Source organism: Danio aesculapii, chromosome 7 (assembly GCF_903798145.1).
Source record: "Danio aesculapii chromosome 7, fDanAes4.1, whole genome shotgun sequence".
NCBI classification, from domain to species: domain Eukaryota; kingdom Metazoa; phylum Chordata; class Actinopteri; order Cypriniformes; family Danionidae; genus Danio; species Danio aesculapii.
This window is the reverse complement of record NC_079441.1, coordinates 3485255-3505003: the sequence shown is the minus strand read 5'-3', so window position 1 is coordinate 3505003 and position 19749 is coordinate 3485255. Positions and strand designations below refer to the sequence as shown.

General features: G+C 37.6%; 1 protein-coding gene across 2 annotated transcripts; it reads right to left on the bottom strand.

Moving 5' to 3' along the window:
* Positions 1-15042: 15042 nt before the first annotated feature.
* LOC130232710 (secretory phospholipase A2 receptor-like) lies at positions 15043-17096 on the bottom strand. Of its 2 annotated transcripts, XM_056462684.1 has the most exons (4): positions 17060-17096; positions 16611-16967; positions 15561-15908; positions 15043-15404 (listed from the first exon to the last, which is right to left on the bottom strand). In XM_056462684.1, exons 1-4 carry the CDS (start codon positions 17094-17096, stop codon positions 15043-15045), a joined length of 1104 nt encoding a protein of 367 aa, XP_056318659.1. The 2 variants fall into 2 exon arrangements, with proteins under 2 accessions (XP_056318659.1, XP_056318660.1); XM_056462685.1 differs by lacking the exon at positions 15561-15908.
* Positions 17097-19749: the final 2653 nt, after the last annotated feature.

Genomic DNA, 19749 nt, shown 5'->3' with positions numbered 1-19749 from the left:
TTTATTTATATAGCACATTTCATACACAGTGGCAATTCAATCTGCTTTACACAAACAAGAATTAAAGAAACAAGTATAAGAGAAATAAAAACAAATAATAAAAATGGTTAAAAATAAAATAAAGCATAAAAACAGATAAAATGTGTTAAAGAATGAAAAAGAAGAGAAAAACAGAATAGTGCGATCTGTCAGACATAGCACAGTGCTCATTCAGTAAAGGCACAGCTAAACAGATGAGTTTTCAGTCTTGATGTGAATGAGCCTAATGTTGGAGCACATCTGATCATTTCTGGAAGCTGATTCCAGCAGTGAGGGGCGTAGTAGCTGAAAGCCGATTCACCCTGCTTTGACTGAACTCTTGGAATTTCTAGTTTATTTGATCTTAAAGATCTGAGTGATCTGTTAAGTTTCTATTCAGTGAGCATATCTGTAATGTACTGAGGTCCTAGGCCATTGAGTGATTTATAGACCAGTAATAATACTTTAAAATCTATTCTAATTGTAACTGGGAGCCAGTGTAAAGACCTGAGGACAGGTGTGATGTGCTCTGATTTCCTGGTTCTGGTCAGAATTCTGGCTGCAGCGTTCTGGATGAGCTGCAACTGTCTGACTGTCTTTTTGGGAAGGCCAGTAAGGAGGCTGTTACAGTAATCCACCCTGCTGCTGATAAAAGCATGAACAAGTTTCTCTAAGTCTTCACTGGAAACAAAGCATCTGATTCTTGCAATGTTTTTGAGATGATAGTATGCTGATTTACTAACTGCTTTGACATGAATATTAAAACTCGGATCTGACTCCGGAGTGACACCAAGATTCTTGACCTTATTTTTTGTTATTTGACCCTTAGAGCCAAGGTACGCATTCACCTTGAGAATCTCATCTCTGTTCTCAAACGCAATCACTTCAGTTTTCTCTTTGTTTAACTGAAGAAAGTTTTGGCACATCCAATTGTTAATTTCATCAATGCATTGGCAGAGGGTGTCAATGGGACTGTAGTCATTAGGCAGTAAGGCTAGGTAGATCTGAGTGTCATCAGCATAGCTGTGGTAGGAGATTTGTTTTTTTTCTCATTATAAATGTGGCAAATGGAAAGGAAACGGCAGTGGATATTACAATAGGAAGTTATCACTACCCAATTTTTATAGATATTGGAGTGAGAAATGTGGTAAGTGAATCAAATGGACCGGTCAGATGGGTTTTTAAAAAAGCGGATTGGAAAAAAAAAATGTAAGGAAATAAGTAATGAGACAATGAAATTAATTAACATTGAAAAAGATAGAGGAATTAAAATCAAGATATTTGTGGAGCTATAATATTGGCATTAAAACAATCAATTCCATTAAGTAGTGGGTGTAAGAAAAAAAGATTGTTCATTGGTGGACAGAGGAATGCTTCAATATTATAAAGGAAAGAAATAGGTCATTTAAAATACTTAAAAGATCATATAACTTTGAGAATTTAATTAAATATAAAAAGTTGCAGGCGAATGCAAGAACCATTAAAATAGCAAAAAAAAAAAAAAAGAAAAAAGAATGTTGGAGTATTTTGTGACTGTAAGAAGAGAAATAGATTTTTTTAAAGAGTGGGGCACGATAAGGAAAATGAATGAAGTTAGAAGAGATTTTATATATCCAACGGTAATTAATAAGGAAAATATAGCTATTACAGAAAAAGAAAAAGCTGAAGTGTTAGTGAAATCTTTTAGCAAAATACATAAGTGAAGGGAAAAGAAGAAACATTATAATTTAGAGAATTAATGAGGGAGGACAACGACAACAATGTAATCAATTTACCATTAACTGTTGGAGAGTTAAATCAGGCTTTGAGTAATACCAACTTATCAGCACCAGGTAAAGATCAAATATGTTATATAATGTTACAAAATTGAAGTGAATTGTCAAAAGGTATTTTATTAGAGTTATATAATAAATTGTGGGAAAAAAGAAAAATACCAGGGAGCTGGAAAGAAGCAGTGGTGATTCCAATTCGTAAACCAGGAAAAGAAGGTAAAGTGATTTATAGACCGATCTCTTTAACATCTCATATGAGTAAGATTATGGAAAAAAATATTAATAAAAGGCTAACATATTATATGGAAACTAGAGGACATTTAAGAAACCATCAAAGTGGTTTTAGGAAAGGGAGAAGTACTACAGATCCGACTGTGTTTGGAATATGAAATTCGTAGAGCTCAGGTAAATAGAGAAAACGTTATTTCAGTATTTTTCGACATTGAAAAAGCGTACGATAGGATGTGGAAGGAAGGTCTAATAATTAAGTTGAGACTGGCAGGAGTTAAAGGAAAAAGTGTTCAAATGGATTAAAGATTTTCTTTTTGAAAGAGCGATTCAGGTAAAGGTTGGTCAAGATTTGTCGAGGATAGAAAAAATTGAAATTGGTACACCACAAGGAAGTATAATTAGTCCTTTATAATTTTCCATTATGATTAATGATGTGTTTTCAGAAATTGAAAAGGAAATGGGGGTCTCTCTTTATGCAGCGATTTGGAAACGAGGTAGGAACATAGTATTTATTAAAAAGAAAATACAAGAGGCAATCACAAATGTAGAAAGATGGTCATTCAAGTGGGGTTTTAGATTTTCGGTTGAAAAACAAAAGGTAATGCTATTTTCAAAATGTAGAAAAACTAAAGAGATTAATTTGAAACGATATAGTCATGAGATATAAAAAGAGTGTCATGTTTCAATTTTTTAGATATATGGTTTGATGAAAAACTCACTTCAAATCAGGCCTGTCACATACACTTTCGTATAGTGATATTGAAACCCCCCTGCTAAGTGATTGCTCCAAGACTTTGTTTTTTGTTACGAGAAGCTCTGGGAGAAACGGTTTATTTTACAATGGATGGACTGAGTGGTAAGTATAATTTAAGTATCAATTACTATTTATTTTATTGTAAAAGTTGTTCTCTTTCTTAACAGGCTTTTAATACGTGTATGTGTGTCTGCAATTCAGAATATTTTAAGGCCCAAATCGCATTTGATCATCTTGACCAGCTATGGGAGTATAAATATTACATTCCTATTGGAATATTTATAATGTTAGCAATTATGTTTCTTTATTTGCTTTTTCCCCATTGTACTCAGTCAGAGAGCCATTGATTAGTAATCAGACTCAGATCAGATCCTCGCAAGGTATGTTTTATTACATAATGTTAACCAGTCCTTCTTTCTATATATATATATATATATATATATATATATATATATATATATATATATATATATATATATATATATATATATATATATATATATATATATAGACATTTAGTTGAATAGCTTTGTCACAAGATACTCTAAATAGCTCTGCTATCACTTCAGGTAAAACCATCTTTTTTTTTATTTTTAACAACTACTTTGTTTGATGTGCTCAACAATGTTTGCATGATGGCATGTGTTGTTTTACAGAAGTGTTAGTCTCTGATGTGGCTGCTTTAGTTTCACAACCAGGCTTTAACGTCCACAATGAGACAGGGGCCATCTTAGGTAAGAAGTGTTTTATACATTTACTTATTACTTTAGTTTATGTATTATTATTGTTAACAGTGTCACCAGAAACCCTGGAAAAAGTCCAGAACATAACTATCGCATCAACTAGTTCAGGTAAGATTACATTTGTATGCCTACTGAAATGTTATAGTTGTTTACTTATTTAAATTATTTTATACACTTAATGCTATTTTTTGTTAACAGCAGTACCAGAAACGCAGGAAGACTCCCAAAACATTAGTTATTGCATCAACTAGTTCAGGTAAGATTACATTAGGATGCTTACTGGATTTTATTCAGCTGTCTGCTTATGTAAATTATTTTTAGCATTTATTGTTATGTTTTGTTAACAGCAGCACCAGAAACACCGGTGGACCCCCAAAATAGTGTCACAGCTGCATCAACTAGTTCAGGTCGATTACATTTGTATGCTTAAAGTTTAATCTAATCTTAATGGATTTTATTTAGTTGGAAGCTTATTTAAATTATTTTTAGCATTTATTGTTATTTTTTTTTAACAGCAGCACCAGAAACTCTGATGGACCCCCAAAATAGTGTCACTGCTGCATCACCCAGCTTTGATGAACAGCCGTCTACCAGTCATTCAAGAGCAGTCCTCATACGTCTACGATCTAACAGATCATCTAGCCTCAGCATTAACATGTGCAGCACGTCATCTGATGCAGTGTGACCCTGCGGAAGCTAGTCAAACCGATGGTAGGTATATATTGCATTTTAATAAACGTATAATGTGGTATTTAATTTAAAATAATAATAATAATTAATAAATAAATAAAAATCTAACTGTATCTTTTTCCTCCTGTAGATTTGTTGCTTTCTCTGGACAAGTGTGGCTAACTGTGATGATGCATTGATTGAGCGCTGGAATGCCTGTGATGATTCCGTAGTACCAAATGTTTCAGATCCCATAACAGCAGGACCCTCAGAAGCTCTACTACACGATATAGATGATCAGGATTTGATATCTGCTGCAGACGGTGTTACCCTCACAACGATCTCAAATCAGCTATCAGACCCCCAGGCTGTTGACCTGGCACTACCATCAAATCAGCAATGTTTCATTAATGAATTGCTGCTCGAGTCCTAAGAACATAACAGACAGATGGTAAAAAGACTGAAAGCACAAGCTCGGCACAACCGTAAAGTGACCATCTACAACCAGCAGGTGTCGGCAAGACTGAGTAAACAATCCAGACACTATCGACATGTGGTGGATAGTCTTAAAGAACAGACAGCTCTCTAGCGTAAACTGAGCAACAACATTGCTATTTTAACAACAAACTCTCGTAAACAAGAACATTTACACAGATGTGTACAGGAATGCACCAATTCCATTGCTGAAAGAGTGGTGAGGATTGACGTCGCACATCAGGAGGAATTCAGAGAAAGGCAGCTAATGGTAACGCTGCTTTCTAATGTCACTACCGCTGTTATGAGAGTCGTTTTAGACTTCCAGAGTCAAGAGTATAGGTGTATACAGTCTTTGTTTTGTGTGGTTATTTATTTGTATTTGATTTTATTATTTTGTTGCATCTTGGTTTTTGATGTATTAGGGATTGTACAGTTTTAAAATTGACATTGGGCTTTGTGTAGCATTAATAAAAAATTGTGGTATTATCCTTATAATGGTGTAGTGTGTCTCACCCAGCACCTCAAATGACAACAGACCTTTTTTGGATCAATGAGCCTGCAGTTTGACACATACATACTACACTTAATGACACAGACTCAAATCTACCAAAATTTATATAATATAAAAATATATATATATATAAAACAGAAGGAAGCAGATCTCTCGCTCCTACTCATTCCTCCACATGAACCACAGTCTCTGACGGCTCGGTTGCTGTGTTGTCTCTACTTCCTTTTTGACTTTAGTTTAGAGTGGAGAGTCCCAACCTGCTTTAGGTTTAGTTATTTATTTAATATGTTGTTGGACTCGCCATCTGTTGTTTGGATTGTTTTGCTGATTAGTTTGTTAAATTGTTCAGTTAGAGAACTTTTGGTCATTTTCTAAAAATCAAAAAAGTTCTTCAAGTAGGGACTGTAACAGAATGACATATAGATGGTCAATACAGTTAGTTTGTTGGATAGTATTGCTTTCTCACAACCAAACTGCTTGAGAGTTTGTTTCAACTGAGCCGAGACCACCTCCTTCAGGTGATCTGAGGGAATACTCTCACTAGGTACAGTTGCCTTGAACCATGCCCCAGTTATCCCTCCTCCCCTCTCCCTGATGGCCTGCACTCACACTGTATCTTTACCTTCTGAGCACACTTATGTCATTGATGATGCGACTGTTCAGTTTAACAGAAGCACTCCCGCTCAGCACAGTGGACATTATATAATTTTAATTTATTTTTGGTCATTTGAGATGCAGTGACAGTCAGATATTATGCCGAACAAATCCACCACATTTGATGCTCATAAATCCTTGTGCTGTAGGAATTAGGAGGTTTCCTGAAGCTGCAGCTGTCTTGCAGTGAGGGCTTTGCATCTTTAATAAACTACATCAGTTTGCCTTCATTGAATAGTAAGAATGATTAATAAATCCATATGAAAAACCCTTAAAAGAGACGTTGCATCTTCAGTTTCGGGCTCAGGCACACTTTCCACTCACACTACAAGTATACGGTGCCAAAGCCCAACCGATCTGCGCTCTGGCACACCTCTTCCAACCGGGCCACGACTGGCCAACTAAACTGCGCCTGTGTCTGATTCAGAGCAGACTGTTTTGGCATGGAGCATGATTGCAGTGTTCACATATGCTCAAATGAACCCTGCTAAGGAGGCAAACACACCAGGTTCCAAAACAAATGTAGGTGTGACAAATCTAGGTGTGAAAACAGCCCAACTACTTTCAAGTCTGTATGAAATATTACTGTTGGTCATGCTGGAGTTGGCATCACACTCTGAAAACGTCTGAAACAAGCGGCAACCTCCCGCTCTCTCTCGGGAAGCCAATACGGAAGTAACTGAAACTGCAATTCATCAAAATTCCGCTAGTCCTGGCTCCATAATAGAGCAAGTTGCAATTGAGCCCACTGTTAGAATGGCCAACTTTACAGCAGAAGAAAAGGTGTTTACAGCCTGGTACAAAGAACGATTTCGGTTCAAATAGCTATTATTACCCTCCATGACAACTGTGAGGGGGGTGAATTTTTTTATAACTCATCCATTTCCTTTATTTTAGGTTATATTAAGTTTGCATAATTAAGAGCGTGGCCACTTGAGTGACAGCTAGGTCTCGCTGGTCGCCGTCACTTCACCTCAGCTGAATCCGGCAGATTAGCCACTGATCTCGGCATATTCATCGTATTTTTGTTTTGTTTTATGTGGCTTTACACAGTCAGCTGCATTTTGGACTTATTTCTTACAATTATCAGATGATATGGGATGCTGTGTGCACTTTATTGTGCTCACAAACCATTCACGTGGCCTCGTTTCCCATGTGAGTAAAGTTATATACTTATATACCATCTCTATAAATGTATTTGTTTTATTTAAGATCATTTATCATTAATATTTTTCTTTAGACCCGTAAAGCACTCCAGAATGTGACAGATTGATTAGCTTTAGGCTCTAGAACAGTCATCTGAAGCGTTATCATACAGTGTTATGCTGGAGTTCATCAATAGTCTTGCATTTACTAACACAGACTATAATTGAAGTGTTTGGAAGTAATTCGCGTTTTCCTCCTGTAGAAAAACGTCATAAGAACAATGTTTAGTGGCTCAATGTATTACTACAGTGTTTTTAAAAGTCTAAACACTTTATTGATATAGTGTACAGCCGAGCACATGTGGTCAGAACACAAACGAGTCGCAGGTAATAAAGTATCAAGCGTTTCTCCCAAAGTAAAGTCTGTCTGCCAGGTCTAAGCAAAGTGCCAGCAGGCGTCTGTAGCTCCGCCCACTCTCCGCCTCTTTGCCCTTGTTTGGTATCCCGCCGTGTGTGCGATGACGCGCGAACAAAATGGCGACGGTTGGCCGCGCCTACTTGTAGCTTCTTTTGCAGTGTTCAGAAACCTATGGGTGACGTCACGGATGCTCCGTCCATATATTTTACAGTCTATGGTCTGAAACCATCAGTCTTTCATGCTGACCAGAAGTCCTTTAAACCATGTGGCACCAAGCATGTGGGGGAAAGAGTCTTGGCTCTTGTGTGAGCAAGGCTTTGTGTTGTTTTGCACTCTGCTCATTCATTCATTACGCACACTATTCATGGATGTGTTCATTTATGGGGAACTTTATTTAGGTTCGTTTTACTTGTGTCCACAATGGTGGAGTCTTGAACGGAGTTTTAGTGTAGCCTTAAATGAAGAAATCTGTGCAGCTCTGATTTCAGAAGTTTTGCCAAAGATATTCTTTGTTGTCTTTTACAGTGACTCCCTCATTGTTCTGCAAGTATTGGCAGTTTGGATTTGACAAAATAAAGCCAATTAACGATACTTTGACTTCCATACAGTCCTTACTGAGCATTAACAGAGCTTTAGGCATTGTATGATAACATGATGCATGTATGCATCACCACAACATCTAAAAACAATACCAACTAAGACGTTAAAAATCCTATGCTCGTCATCTGATGGTCAACTATCGATGTAGGCCAGTGAGATAGTAGCCGGTTTCTCTTTAGTTTGTATGTTTGGTGATTGTTTGTACTGTTATTTTGTGTTGATGGATGAGATGTTAAGAGTGTCTGTATGTTTTTATGCTCTGCAGAGCAGGAACCTGCTGAAAAACAGCATTCATGATGAGTCAGGCCTGATTATCTTAATCTTTTCTGGTTTAAAAAAGGATAAGTGAAGTTTAAAGCTTCGGTCACATCGGGCTTTGTGTGTGCGAAATTCTGTCGTACGGTGCAGCAAAAAGGTGTGGGATTAAACAAGATAATTAGATATTAAAAAAGTGAGCGATTGCTCCATATTTTAAATTTCTGTCCAGAGAGGTCATGTTTTAATCCTCGATTGGTCTCACGCAGTCAAGTGATGCGATTTCGCAGGTCAGAGTTCACCAAGCTTGAACTTTGCACCCCAGCAACATGCGAAACTTGACGCATTCGTGTGTGTATGAATGTAAGTCTATGGGAGGAAAAGCCCAGTGTGACCGCAGCTTCAGCATGAAAAGCATGTGATATGATTGATCGCAGCTGGCCTCTTATCCGTAATCAGCAATAATCCAATCAGATTGGTTTAAGCTTACAATAAATAAACTGAATTCACTCTACTACCTTATCTTCGTTTTGAAAGAATCCCCCTTCCACCTCATCTCCTACTTTTCCCCTCTTTACTTGGGGGAGCTTTTGAGACCTACCTAATCTCAGACCCCCTTATATGCTTGTTGACCAGGCGAGAGCCTTAGGCTCAAGTATCTCCGAACACAGGATTCTCTTCCGGGACAGCATGCCAAACTTGCTAATAGCATAAAGCATATCGAAGTGTGAACTCCTGAAATGATTTTAACCAATTCTCATTTAAAACATTGACTTGCATTTTAAACTGTTTTATTATAATCTTACAGTTTTTTTTTTTATAAAATGTCAGGAACTTTAATTTTATGTGTTACTGTGGACACATTTGGTTTGGACCAGAGTAAGCCAAATGAGACATGTCATCTCTCTCCATCTCTCTCTCCCCTGATTGTTGATGTTGATTAGCCATGTTGACTGGGGACATGTGTCAGTAATCTACAAATAGAAAAACCAAGAAAAAAAAAAAAAAAAAAAAAGAAACTGTAGAAACTAAACAAACAAAAAAAAAAATGCAGGACGTAACATTACCAAATGTCTTATTTTGTGTTGAACAGAACAAACTCAAACAGGTTTGTGTCAAGTGAAGGGTATGACATTTCTCTGATTTTTTTTAATTTCACATTATGAATGCAGTGGTGAAGCATGTTTTGTGTGTTTTCATTTTCTGTTAATAGACTATACAGTTGATTAACATCACAAAAGTTAACATTGTTTGATTTTACTTACACTTGTTCGGTGTCATTTACAAATAATAAACTTGTTAAAAAAAAAAAAAAATTTAAGAAAATACATGCTGTTATTATAAAAAAAAAAAAAAAGTTGTCTGAACTAACATGGTTCAACTGAGCTAGCAGATCAGTTACTTTTTTCCCTTTACCTAAAGGTAATGAAAGGGTAGTGTTCAAGTGCGCCACCCAGTGGACATTCAGAGATTTGCAGTCTTAAAGATATAAAATGGATTTTATTTTATTTCAGACACCTTGAACCTGACCCCCTTCTACACACATCCTTGCCTTTTATAATTGTTATTTACTGTTAGTACAAGATCATTGAATGGGAAAAGAAAAATTAAATGATTATTTTTGGGATGTTCTTTTTTTCTAAAAATGTTCTGAAACGTTACTATTCAATGTTCTCCTTAACTGCTTGAAAACGTTTTAAAAACGCGTCATTAAAACACTGCTGGAATGTTCATTTACCAAGTTTTATTGTGCTTCTCAGGCTGTTCTGTATAGGATATTAGGATAGTATAATATTTTTACAAAAGCATTCTAAAAATGTTTAATAGCAAGTATTGTTGGCACATTACACGATGGTCTAAATCAAACTTTTGATAACACTATAATAAAGGTTAAGCGATGTACATTTCAACTTAATATTCCTATAAACTTTGTTCTATTTGTTTCTAACTATTATAAAGTGTCCTTGAGCATTGGACAGGCACTATATAAAATAAAAAAAATATATATATATATTATTATTATTATTATTAGTATTATTACTACTAAGCCACTGTTTTTGGCTTAGTGGCTGCCCAGCACAAGAGACTGGACTCTGGAAAACTCTTTCTCTGAAGGCCCGTGCTCCATGCTGGTTCCAGGAGGGAGTGTGCCAGTGCTGAAGCCCTCATTGTCTGAAGTGCAGCTGTAAAACGCAAGCTTCAAATATTAGGCTACACCAATAAAAACACAGGCGGCAGCACTGTGGCGCAGTGGATAGCACAATCCCCTCACAGCAAGAAGGTTGCTGGTTTAAGCCCCAACTGGGTCAGTTGCCATTTCTGTGTGGATTTTGCATGTTCTGCCGATGTTGGCATGGGTTTCCTCCGGGTGCTCTAGTTCCCCCCACAGTCCAAACACATGCGCTACAGGGGAATTGGATAAGCCAAATCGGTCGTAGTGTATGTGAGTGTTTCCCAGTGATGGGTTGCAGCTGGAAGGGCATCCGCTGCGTAAAACATATGCTGGATAAATTGGCAGTTCATTCCACTATGGCGACCCTTGATTAATAAATCTAGGTGCTAATGAGGTGTTGAATGCTGGTGCTGGATAAAAGACACCTACAACCATGCAGGAGTCCAGCAGCACAACAGTGTCCACAACATCTGAAGATTTCTATTCTTAAAAGTCATAGTAAAAGTTGACGCCTCTGTGGATCTACTAGGTGTCTTGAAAAAACTGATGGTATTTGTAAAGATGAACGGCCTGCAGAGGAATGTGTATGGTGAACACTGAGCATACACTGATTGTGCGTGTAAAATACACATATGAAGCAATATCTGTGAGTCTTTCAGGAGACTGTGTGACAGTTGGCGGTTCATTCCACTGTGCCGACCCCTGATAAATAAGGGACTAAACTGAAGGAAAATGATTGAACGAAGTGAAAATGACAACAGAGAAGGTCAGGAATAATTGCCCATATTTCTGTAAAGTTTCAGTGTGCTGTTAGCCAATATTTGATTTGTTCGTATTATTTAATGTCTCCTATGGGCTATTTGATTGGAGACACCTTAAAACTTTTAATTCACGTTTCATTTGAAGGCTCATGCCTACTGACTTATTATTAAAGGTCCATAAACAGTGAATTTGGTTTATTCTATGCTTAATTTGTAGTCTTGTCCTTCATCCTGAACAGGTTTACACATTATCATTTCTCTTAAGCCCTTTCTGTTTGATGTATATTCCTGGTACTTATTTTAGTTGAAATAAGCTGAGACGAATATTTGCAAGTCTTTCAACACATACGACACAATTTCAAAGCTAATGTTAGACTATTTTGTTTAGCTTGACTTTCCCAATAGCCCTTCTAGACTATCAAAGTGTCACATTTCAATATATTGGTTTTAGTTTTTTTACAAAATGCTATGTTTATTAAGTTGTCATTCGGGTGAATGTTAACCTTTTATTTTATTAATAAATATTCATCAAAGCTCCATGCCATTTTCTTCCTATTTTCCCATAATCATATCATTTGCGAGTCATGTTAACAGAGCAGCATCTCACCCTCTGTCCTCTCTGTGGCTCTTTATAAAGGGTTTGGTGGAATGAGTCTCAGGTGTTGGTGATCAGCCTAATTGCATCCAGGTGCTGAGTGCTCCTTTCCCAGGATGACGCTATCCATTAGATGGCCAGCCATAAAGTTCTTAATGTCGAATTTTAGTATTTATTATTATAATATTTCTGTACAACATAAAACACATGTACAATCTTCAACATGTTACAAATGACATCCCCATTCCTAGTTAAATAAATTGAATAAACCAACGATTAGTTGACTAATTGCTTTATTGAACAGCTAATGGTTGACTAAATAAAACTTTAAGCTGGGATCAGACTGCACTTTTCTCCCCATAGACTTCCATTCATACGCACGCGAATGTGTCAGACTGGAAATGAAAGCTCATGCGTCATTTTCGCACTTTTTGCTGCATTAAAAAGTTAAGCTTGGGGAACTCAGACCTGCGAAATCACATCACTTGACTTCGTGTGACCAATCAAGGATCAAAGCATGACCTCTCTGGCCAAAAATGTAAAATATGGACCAATGTCGCTTGCTTTTTAAATGTCTAATCATCTTGTTTAATCCTGTCCCTTTTCACAGCGCCGTATGACAGAATTTTGCAAGCTCAAACTCTAGTTTGACCGCAGCTTTACACAGGGACAGCCCTAGTAATCTGTAACAATGTGATTAAAGAAAGACCCTACACCACCAGAACACCAAGATCCCATGAAATCAACAGTCAGTTTGTTTTTTCTCCAAGTAGTCAATATTATTTATGCCAAAGTCTTGAATCCTTCTCTAATTCAACACATGTACATTGGATTGTTTCATGTAACAAAGTTATGCATGCCCATAGCCCCACAGCCAAAAGGTCCAGAATTTGTCTTTTTAATTATTTTAAGTAATTTATTATTATTAATATATTAATTATATAATTAATATATTTATATTCAATATAAATTGTAATAAAGTGTAATTTTAAATAACTCTGGCCAGTAATTCAAATCATAGAGGCTCAAAGCCACAATAATATGACGCCAGTCACGACATAACCCACTGAGTGGTAACATTTGAATCTTTAATGCGACAGCCATACTGAGTAACGCTGTGGGTCGAAAGGAGCAAGAAGGCAGAAAAGGCAGGCAGCGGCGTCATTATTGCAAAGTATTGAACATATGTTAAAAAAGACTGCCAAACAGGGAAAGGCTAAAGTTACTTACTTATAGATGAAAATCTGCCCCTATCCACAAGGTTCTAGGCTAACTGGCCGCATTAGCCGGGACGTCCTGTATATTTATTGACTTGTCCAGTACATGACCTCCTTTTCCCTATTTTTGACATTATTTTTTTTTAATAACTGTCCGACGAGGGCTTTAATGGCAAGTGGAGTCCTCAGCCGTCAGATGTCACTTCAGCAAAAGGCGCTAATCCCATCATGTCAGTGTTTTTGAGGCTGTTTGGTCACTTCATTCGTTTTATTATATAAATCCGACCGCTCAAACCACTTCAGAAGCTGATCTGGGATGCATTCCAGATGAAACTGGACAGGTCTGATCATTTTTTAGACAAAATCAATATTAACAAAATGAATTAAGACCTGGAGAAAATCTGACCTGCGCCTAAAACACCTGCAGGTGCGCTTTTACAGACAAAATTCTATTAAAAACATGTTTACTATGAGCATAAAATATGTGCTCTAACTTTTCAGGCTTGTAGGGGGGTTCGGGTGGTTCGAAAGACCCACCATCACTGACAAAGGTCCAGAATTTGTCCCATACATGAGCTTATTTGTCTTATTTTGACTGCTATGCCATCATAAATAATGAAAATAATCCATCAAAAAAGCTTTAAGACCAAACGGAATCCTCTGTCGGCTGTTGCTTCAGTGGGACTATAATCTGATGTAAGATAAGTAACCTTTCACTACTGTATTGTTTTTCAACAGAGAAAACATTTTGCAGGTAACTTTTATTCTAAATCTTGGACCTTAGTCCTGAAATAAAAATGAGCAATAAAAAGGTGTGAAGCACCAGAAGCGGACCATATTAAATTAATTTGAATATATTTTGGCTATTGTTGATATCCATGAATTTTCTAATGTACTTTTTTTTTACCAGAGGCTAGAAAAATTCTGAATAATTCATTATTATTGTATTATTATTAGTCACATTATTATTATTATTATGTTTAAATGATTATTTTTTTTATTGAAATGGCCAAATTGTGGACAGTTAAATGTGCTGGCCAGTTTGTTTTTTGTCTAATAAATGACAGTCAGCTCTAGTTCTTTATTTTTTTTACTTTAAACCGTTAACAGATTTCTATTTTTTCCTAATGATATATGATGTAATAAATTTGTATTTTAAAAATTGCAATTTTTTAGGAAATATTTTTAGTACATCAAAAGTGTGGCTAGGATGACATCTGACTAGCTAATCCAGCAAAAAAAATTTACTAAAATGCAGTATATAAATCTCATAGATAAATAGAAACTGAGACGTATAACTGCAAAAAGGTCCACTTTAAACAAAAAAAGAACCACCCCTTTCACCAGGCTGGCTATGGGCCTGTTAGATCACCCAAAAAAGGAAAATTAGCCCATAACGTACTCACCCTCAAACCCTCCTTGTGTATATCACTTCTTTCTCCCTTTCAGGTGAACACACATTATCCTGGCTCTTCTGTGCTGTATAATGGTGTTGGATAGTGACTTTTATTTTGTAGCTTCCAAATGCTGCCAGGATCCAGCAATATCTATTTCCGGTAATTCCTCTATGAATTCGCCTTACGTCATTTGTTGTACATGTCAGTCACGGAAAATGTACATTGATTGGAGTTTATAATTAAATAACTGGAAATATCTTTGATACAAAAACACATGGAGCTGCTTCATAAGACATGTGTTAACCCCCTGGAGGCGTATGAGTTAGTTTGATGACATATTTTTATACAGCATGGAGGAGGCAGGATAAAATTTAAAACTCTGACTGTGTTTGTCTGATAGAAAAAGCCATATACGTTGAGGATGGTTTGACGGTGGGTAAATTATGTGGTCCTCTTTTAGTTTAACTATTGCTTTAAAGCGAAGACTGAAATTGAGTCGAGTTTCATGGGGTCTTTAATATTAAATGTAAAATTGTTATTCTTTTTAAAATACTAATATTTAATATGTTTTAAAGATGTTGATTCAGTTAAACAATACAAGAACTTGAAACAATTATACTTTTGAACAGAAGCATCATCAGGTTCTTCATCCTTAATAATTTCTGCAGATGAAGTTGAGTCTGTCAGTTTCAGGACGACTGATCCAGGTCGGATCTCCTCCATACTGAACTGCTCCAGATCTCACTGTGGGCTCACAGTCCTCCTCTGATGTGCCGTTCCCTGGAGCCCAGTTCTGATAGCACACGGTCTCTCCACTCACCCAGAACCAGATGCCCAAAGAGCAGGAGTGACGTAAACCCAACCACACCGCCTCAGTAGACGCCAGTTTAACCACGTTCATCACCTCATACTGCATCTCCACTGACTGAACCGAGACCAGATCCACATGATTCTGTCTGCAGTATCTCAGAGCTTCAGACCAGGACAGATTCTGCTGGATCACAATCAGTTGATCTGGACACAAAACAAAGCAGAAACTAGAGAGAGACTGATCAAAAACAACATGCAGAACAAACACTGTGGAGGAATTTGACATGTCAGACATGTAGAGTCAACTTTAAGAGATCTGGAGCTGATGATGGATTGAGTGTGTTTGGAGGATCTGCTCACCTTCATGACATATAAATGAAAACTGGTTATCACAAGAGATGTCATGCCATCGTCTCTGAACATTCAGACTGATCACTGTACAGTTTTCAATTCCTCCTCGATTATCAGGTTGATTGTTATCCCAGTATCTAAATGAGGAGTTGCTCTGATCTGACCACTGCCATGTGTCTCTGAACAGACCGATCCAGATTCTACCTCCAGATGAGTTTCTGTCATTAATGAACTTCTCCAGCTGTTGACTCTCATTCTGGTTCCTCACACTGACCAGATCAATGTGATTCTGTCTGCAGTAACTCTGAGCGTCTCTCCAGTTCTTTGATTGATCAACAAACACCAGTCCTGTGCTCACTTTAAGAAAATCAAATAGAAAACACTAATAAATCAAGTTAACATTTTACTTACATTGGTGTATTGTTGATTTGTATGTGAACCAAACCAAACCACTGTGTTACAGAAAAGTTGTGGGTTATTAATAATTTTATGAGATTTCAGGTAATTAATCTAAGAGCTGAAAGAACACAAGTCAACCTCTGTTTTTCTTTTCAGTTAACCGTAGACTTTTCAGATATATGTAAAAATTACAAAGTATTATTTTGCATGGGCAACACGGTGGCTCAGTGGTTAGCACTGTAGCTTCACAGCAAGAAGGTTGCTGGTTCGAGTCTCGGCAGGGTCAGTTGGCATTTCTGTGTGGAGTTTGCATGTTCTCCCCGTGTTGGTGTGGGTTTCCTCCCGGTGCTCCGGTTTTCCCCACTGTACAAACATATACGCTATAGGTGAATTGGGTAAACTAAATTGGCTGTAGTGTGTGTGTATGAGAGTGTATGGGTGTTTCCCAGTACTGGGTTGACGCTGGAAGGGCATCCGCTGTGTAAAACGGTTCATTCCACTGTGTGACTGTCAATGATTAAAGAGTCTAAGCCAAAGAAAAATAAATGAATTCTTTTCTATTTATTTTACACTAATATATGTTTATTTTTATCACATTTAATTTCCATTTGAATCATCTTTACTTAATGAACGTTTGTTACTGTAGGGGTTTGTACTCACTGTTAAAGCAGATGAAGGATACAATGGCACTATATGGCTGAACATACCACTGTCCATTTATTATATAAGTACAATTATCACTGCCGACTGGTTGTCCAGATGCCCAGTTCAGAAAGAGTGCAGGACCACCTGAAGACCAATGCCATTTATAATCACTCGTCCTCTGAAGACCAATCCAGATATTCGCATCTTTTACATTATTCACACTCTTGTTCAGCTGGATCATGTCGTTCATGTTGTCAACAGTGGCCAGATCTGTGTATTTCTCTTTGCAGTATCTCTGAGCTTCAGTCCAGTTCTTCTTCTCCTTTATAAAGTGATACTGACGCTGAACACATTCAGATATGGAGCAGAGAGCTGTGAAAGAGACACTTTGCTTTAATGCTTTTCAGAACAGAGTCAAACCTAATGAAACTATAAACCATAAATAAAACTACAAACACACTCACCAATGAGGAGAAGAGGGAAATATAGAGTTTGAGCCATTTCTGTGGAAGAAACTGACATTGACAAAACATTTTAGCTTTATAGCTTCAGTATACATAATCATTAGCATTACTATGCCTGAAGTGGGTGACGCGGTGGCGCAGTAGGTAGAGCTGTCGCCTCACAGCAAGAAGGTCGCAGGTTCGAGCCTCAGCTGGGTCAGTTGGCATATCTGTGTGGAGTTTGCATGTTCTCACTGTGTTCGCGTGGGTTTCCTCCGGGTGCTCCACCCACAAGTCCAAAGACATGCGGTATAATTAAATCGAGTAAGCTAAATTCGCCATAGTGTATGAGTGTGAATGAGAGTCTATGGGTGTTTCCCAGTGATGGGTTGTGGCTTGAAGGGCATCCGCTGCATAAAACAAATGCTGGATAAGTTGGCTGGATTAATAAAGGGACTAAACCGAAACGAAAATGAATAAATGAAAGTGCATTTGTGTGTATAATGTAGATGTGTGTGTTCTTACCTCAGAGCTGGTGTGTTTCTGTCCTCAGTCTGATGGTTCTGTCTGCAGTTTCAGACTGTGTGATTATTCTATATCTGCACTCATCCGTCATTCAGCACGTCACATCATTTGTTTATTACTCTAAACAATAGACTTTTTCATTTTTCTTCCTCATTCATGTGTTTTTGCATATTTCCGCTCTGTGTGATTCTGTATTCTTTAGAAGTGTGTTCATTTAAATGTGGTAGAGAGTTGAGTCTATATGTTTCATACTTTATATTTCCGTAACGCCTTCACAGGGAAAATCTCAACATTTGCATCTTTTTTTTTTTGTTACTTTCCGTGTGCTCTCACCTTCAATGATCCAGTGCTCTGGTGATCTTCTGTTATGCTGTTGTGGAAAATCTGCACTGATTTATATCAGTGGTTCCCAAACTTTTTAGCCCGCGACCCCCAATATTCTCTGAGGTGGTTATAAATATATAAACCTTGCACATAACGGCGCACACATACCAATAGGCCCAAATCTATTCCTTGTTTAATTTTGGAGAACACCACTCGGAGACCATACTCCATGTTCAGATGTGGCCTGTATTTATGTGAGTGCCGTAAAGGTGTCAGAAAGTTTAACCTGATGCCATAAAAAAAAAAAAAAGAAAAAAGACTGGTGGCTTTTTATTTGCATGTGTTTTTTTAATGTTTATTGTTAACATGCTAACAATGTTACCAACAACTATTTTGTTCTTCGATAGGTTATGGATAAAATATGGTCATTCTACTAGTCTAATAAAATGAATTAGATTTTTGGAAAACGCCAAGTGACCCCCCCCCCCCCTTCATTGTGTTCCTACCCCCACTTTGAGAACCACTTATTTATATGACACAGGGACTGTTTAATCTGAGTCGTTTTATCACTTTACTGTTTTTTTTCTACAGGAGAGGATTTGTGAAAGGATGTGAAGCAGAAGCACACAGCTGAACTCATTAGAAATGCAGTGTTGAACACATTGATCATTTCAAGAGTTCCCACTTAGATATGCTTAGTGTTTATAGCAGGTTTGGCATGCTGTCCCAGGAGAGAACCCTGACCTCGGAGATATTTGAGCCCAGGGCTCCTGCCCAGTCAATAAGCAAATCAGGAGATCCGAGATCAGGTAGGTCTGGAGAGCTCCCCCTTTAGAAAAGGGAGGAAAAGGAGGAGAAGGGGTGGAAGGGGGGATTCTTCCAAACGAAGATAGAGCAGTAGGGAGAAAATGATCCATTTATAGTAAACTAGGATCGCTCTGATTGGATTATTACTGATTACAGATGAGCGGCCAGTCATGCTCAATCATATCACGTGCTACTGTCGAAATTAGTTTATGAAACTTCACTTAGGCCCAGTTAAAGCTGCGGTCACACCGGGCTTTGTGTGTGCGAAATTCTGTCGTAGGGCGCTGCGAAAAGGGGCGGGATTAAACAAGATGATTAGACATTAAACAAGCCAGCGATTGCTCCATATTTTAAATTTCTGTCCAGAGAGGTCCTGTTTTAATCCTCGATTGGTCTCACGCAGTCAAGTGATGCGATTTTGCAGGTCAGAGTTCACCAAGCTTGAACTTTGCACCGCCGCGAACTGCGAAACTTGATGCATGACCCTGCGTTTCCGGTCTGACGCATTCGCGTGCACATGAATGGAAGTCTATGGGAAGAAAAGCCCAGTGTGACCGCAGCTTAACACTGTCAGGTCTTGATGCCCAATTCCGATTTGTTGCCTATATCAGATTTTTTCGCCTGTCTGTTTACACGTTCTTTTAATTGTGACCCCTATCCGATTCATGTGTCTACACAATTTACGATGCTGCGTGGGTATCAGAATATTCCGTTTGACTGATTTTAGCTTGAAGGGAGAATTTATGTTTCATTTAAATGAATTTTTAGTATACGATATGTATATTTATGTTGTATTTATTTACGGAGGTATATTATGTCACACTTCATTATTCTCTAGTTAAGATTCTATGAAATAAGGGTTTCTTATGATCAGGTAGAGAGCAATGAAAGAGAAGGGAACAATGCACACTGTGTGTAAACGTCATACAGAACACAGTTGATGCATGGTGCTCTTCTAATGAGCTGGTTATGTAAATCAGCTGTGTTGAATAAGAGAAACATGCAAAATATGCAACACCATGGCACGAGGGCCAGGACTGAGAAAAGCTGCTCTG

What these genes read in the sequence shown, in the direction of transcription:
- LOC130232710 (XM_056462684.1), bottom strand. Translation starts at nt 17,096, where the DNA reads ATGGCTCAAACTCTATATTTCCCTCTTCTCCTCATTG. An exon ending in TTTCCCTCTTCTCCTCATTG is followed by an intron (nt 16,968 to 17,059) that starts GTGAGTGTGTTT and finishes TCTCTTTCACAG; the next exon opens with CTCTCTGCTCCATATCTGAA. An exon ending in TTCATTTATATGTCATGAAG is followed by an intron (nt 15,405 to 15,560) that starts GTGAGCAGATCC and finishes TTTTGTGTCCAG; the next exon opens with ATCAACTGATTGTGATCCAG.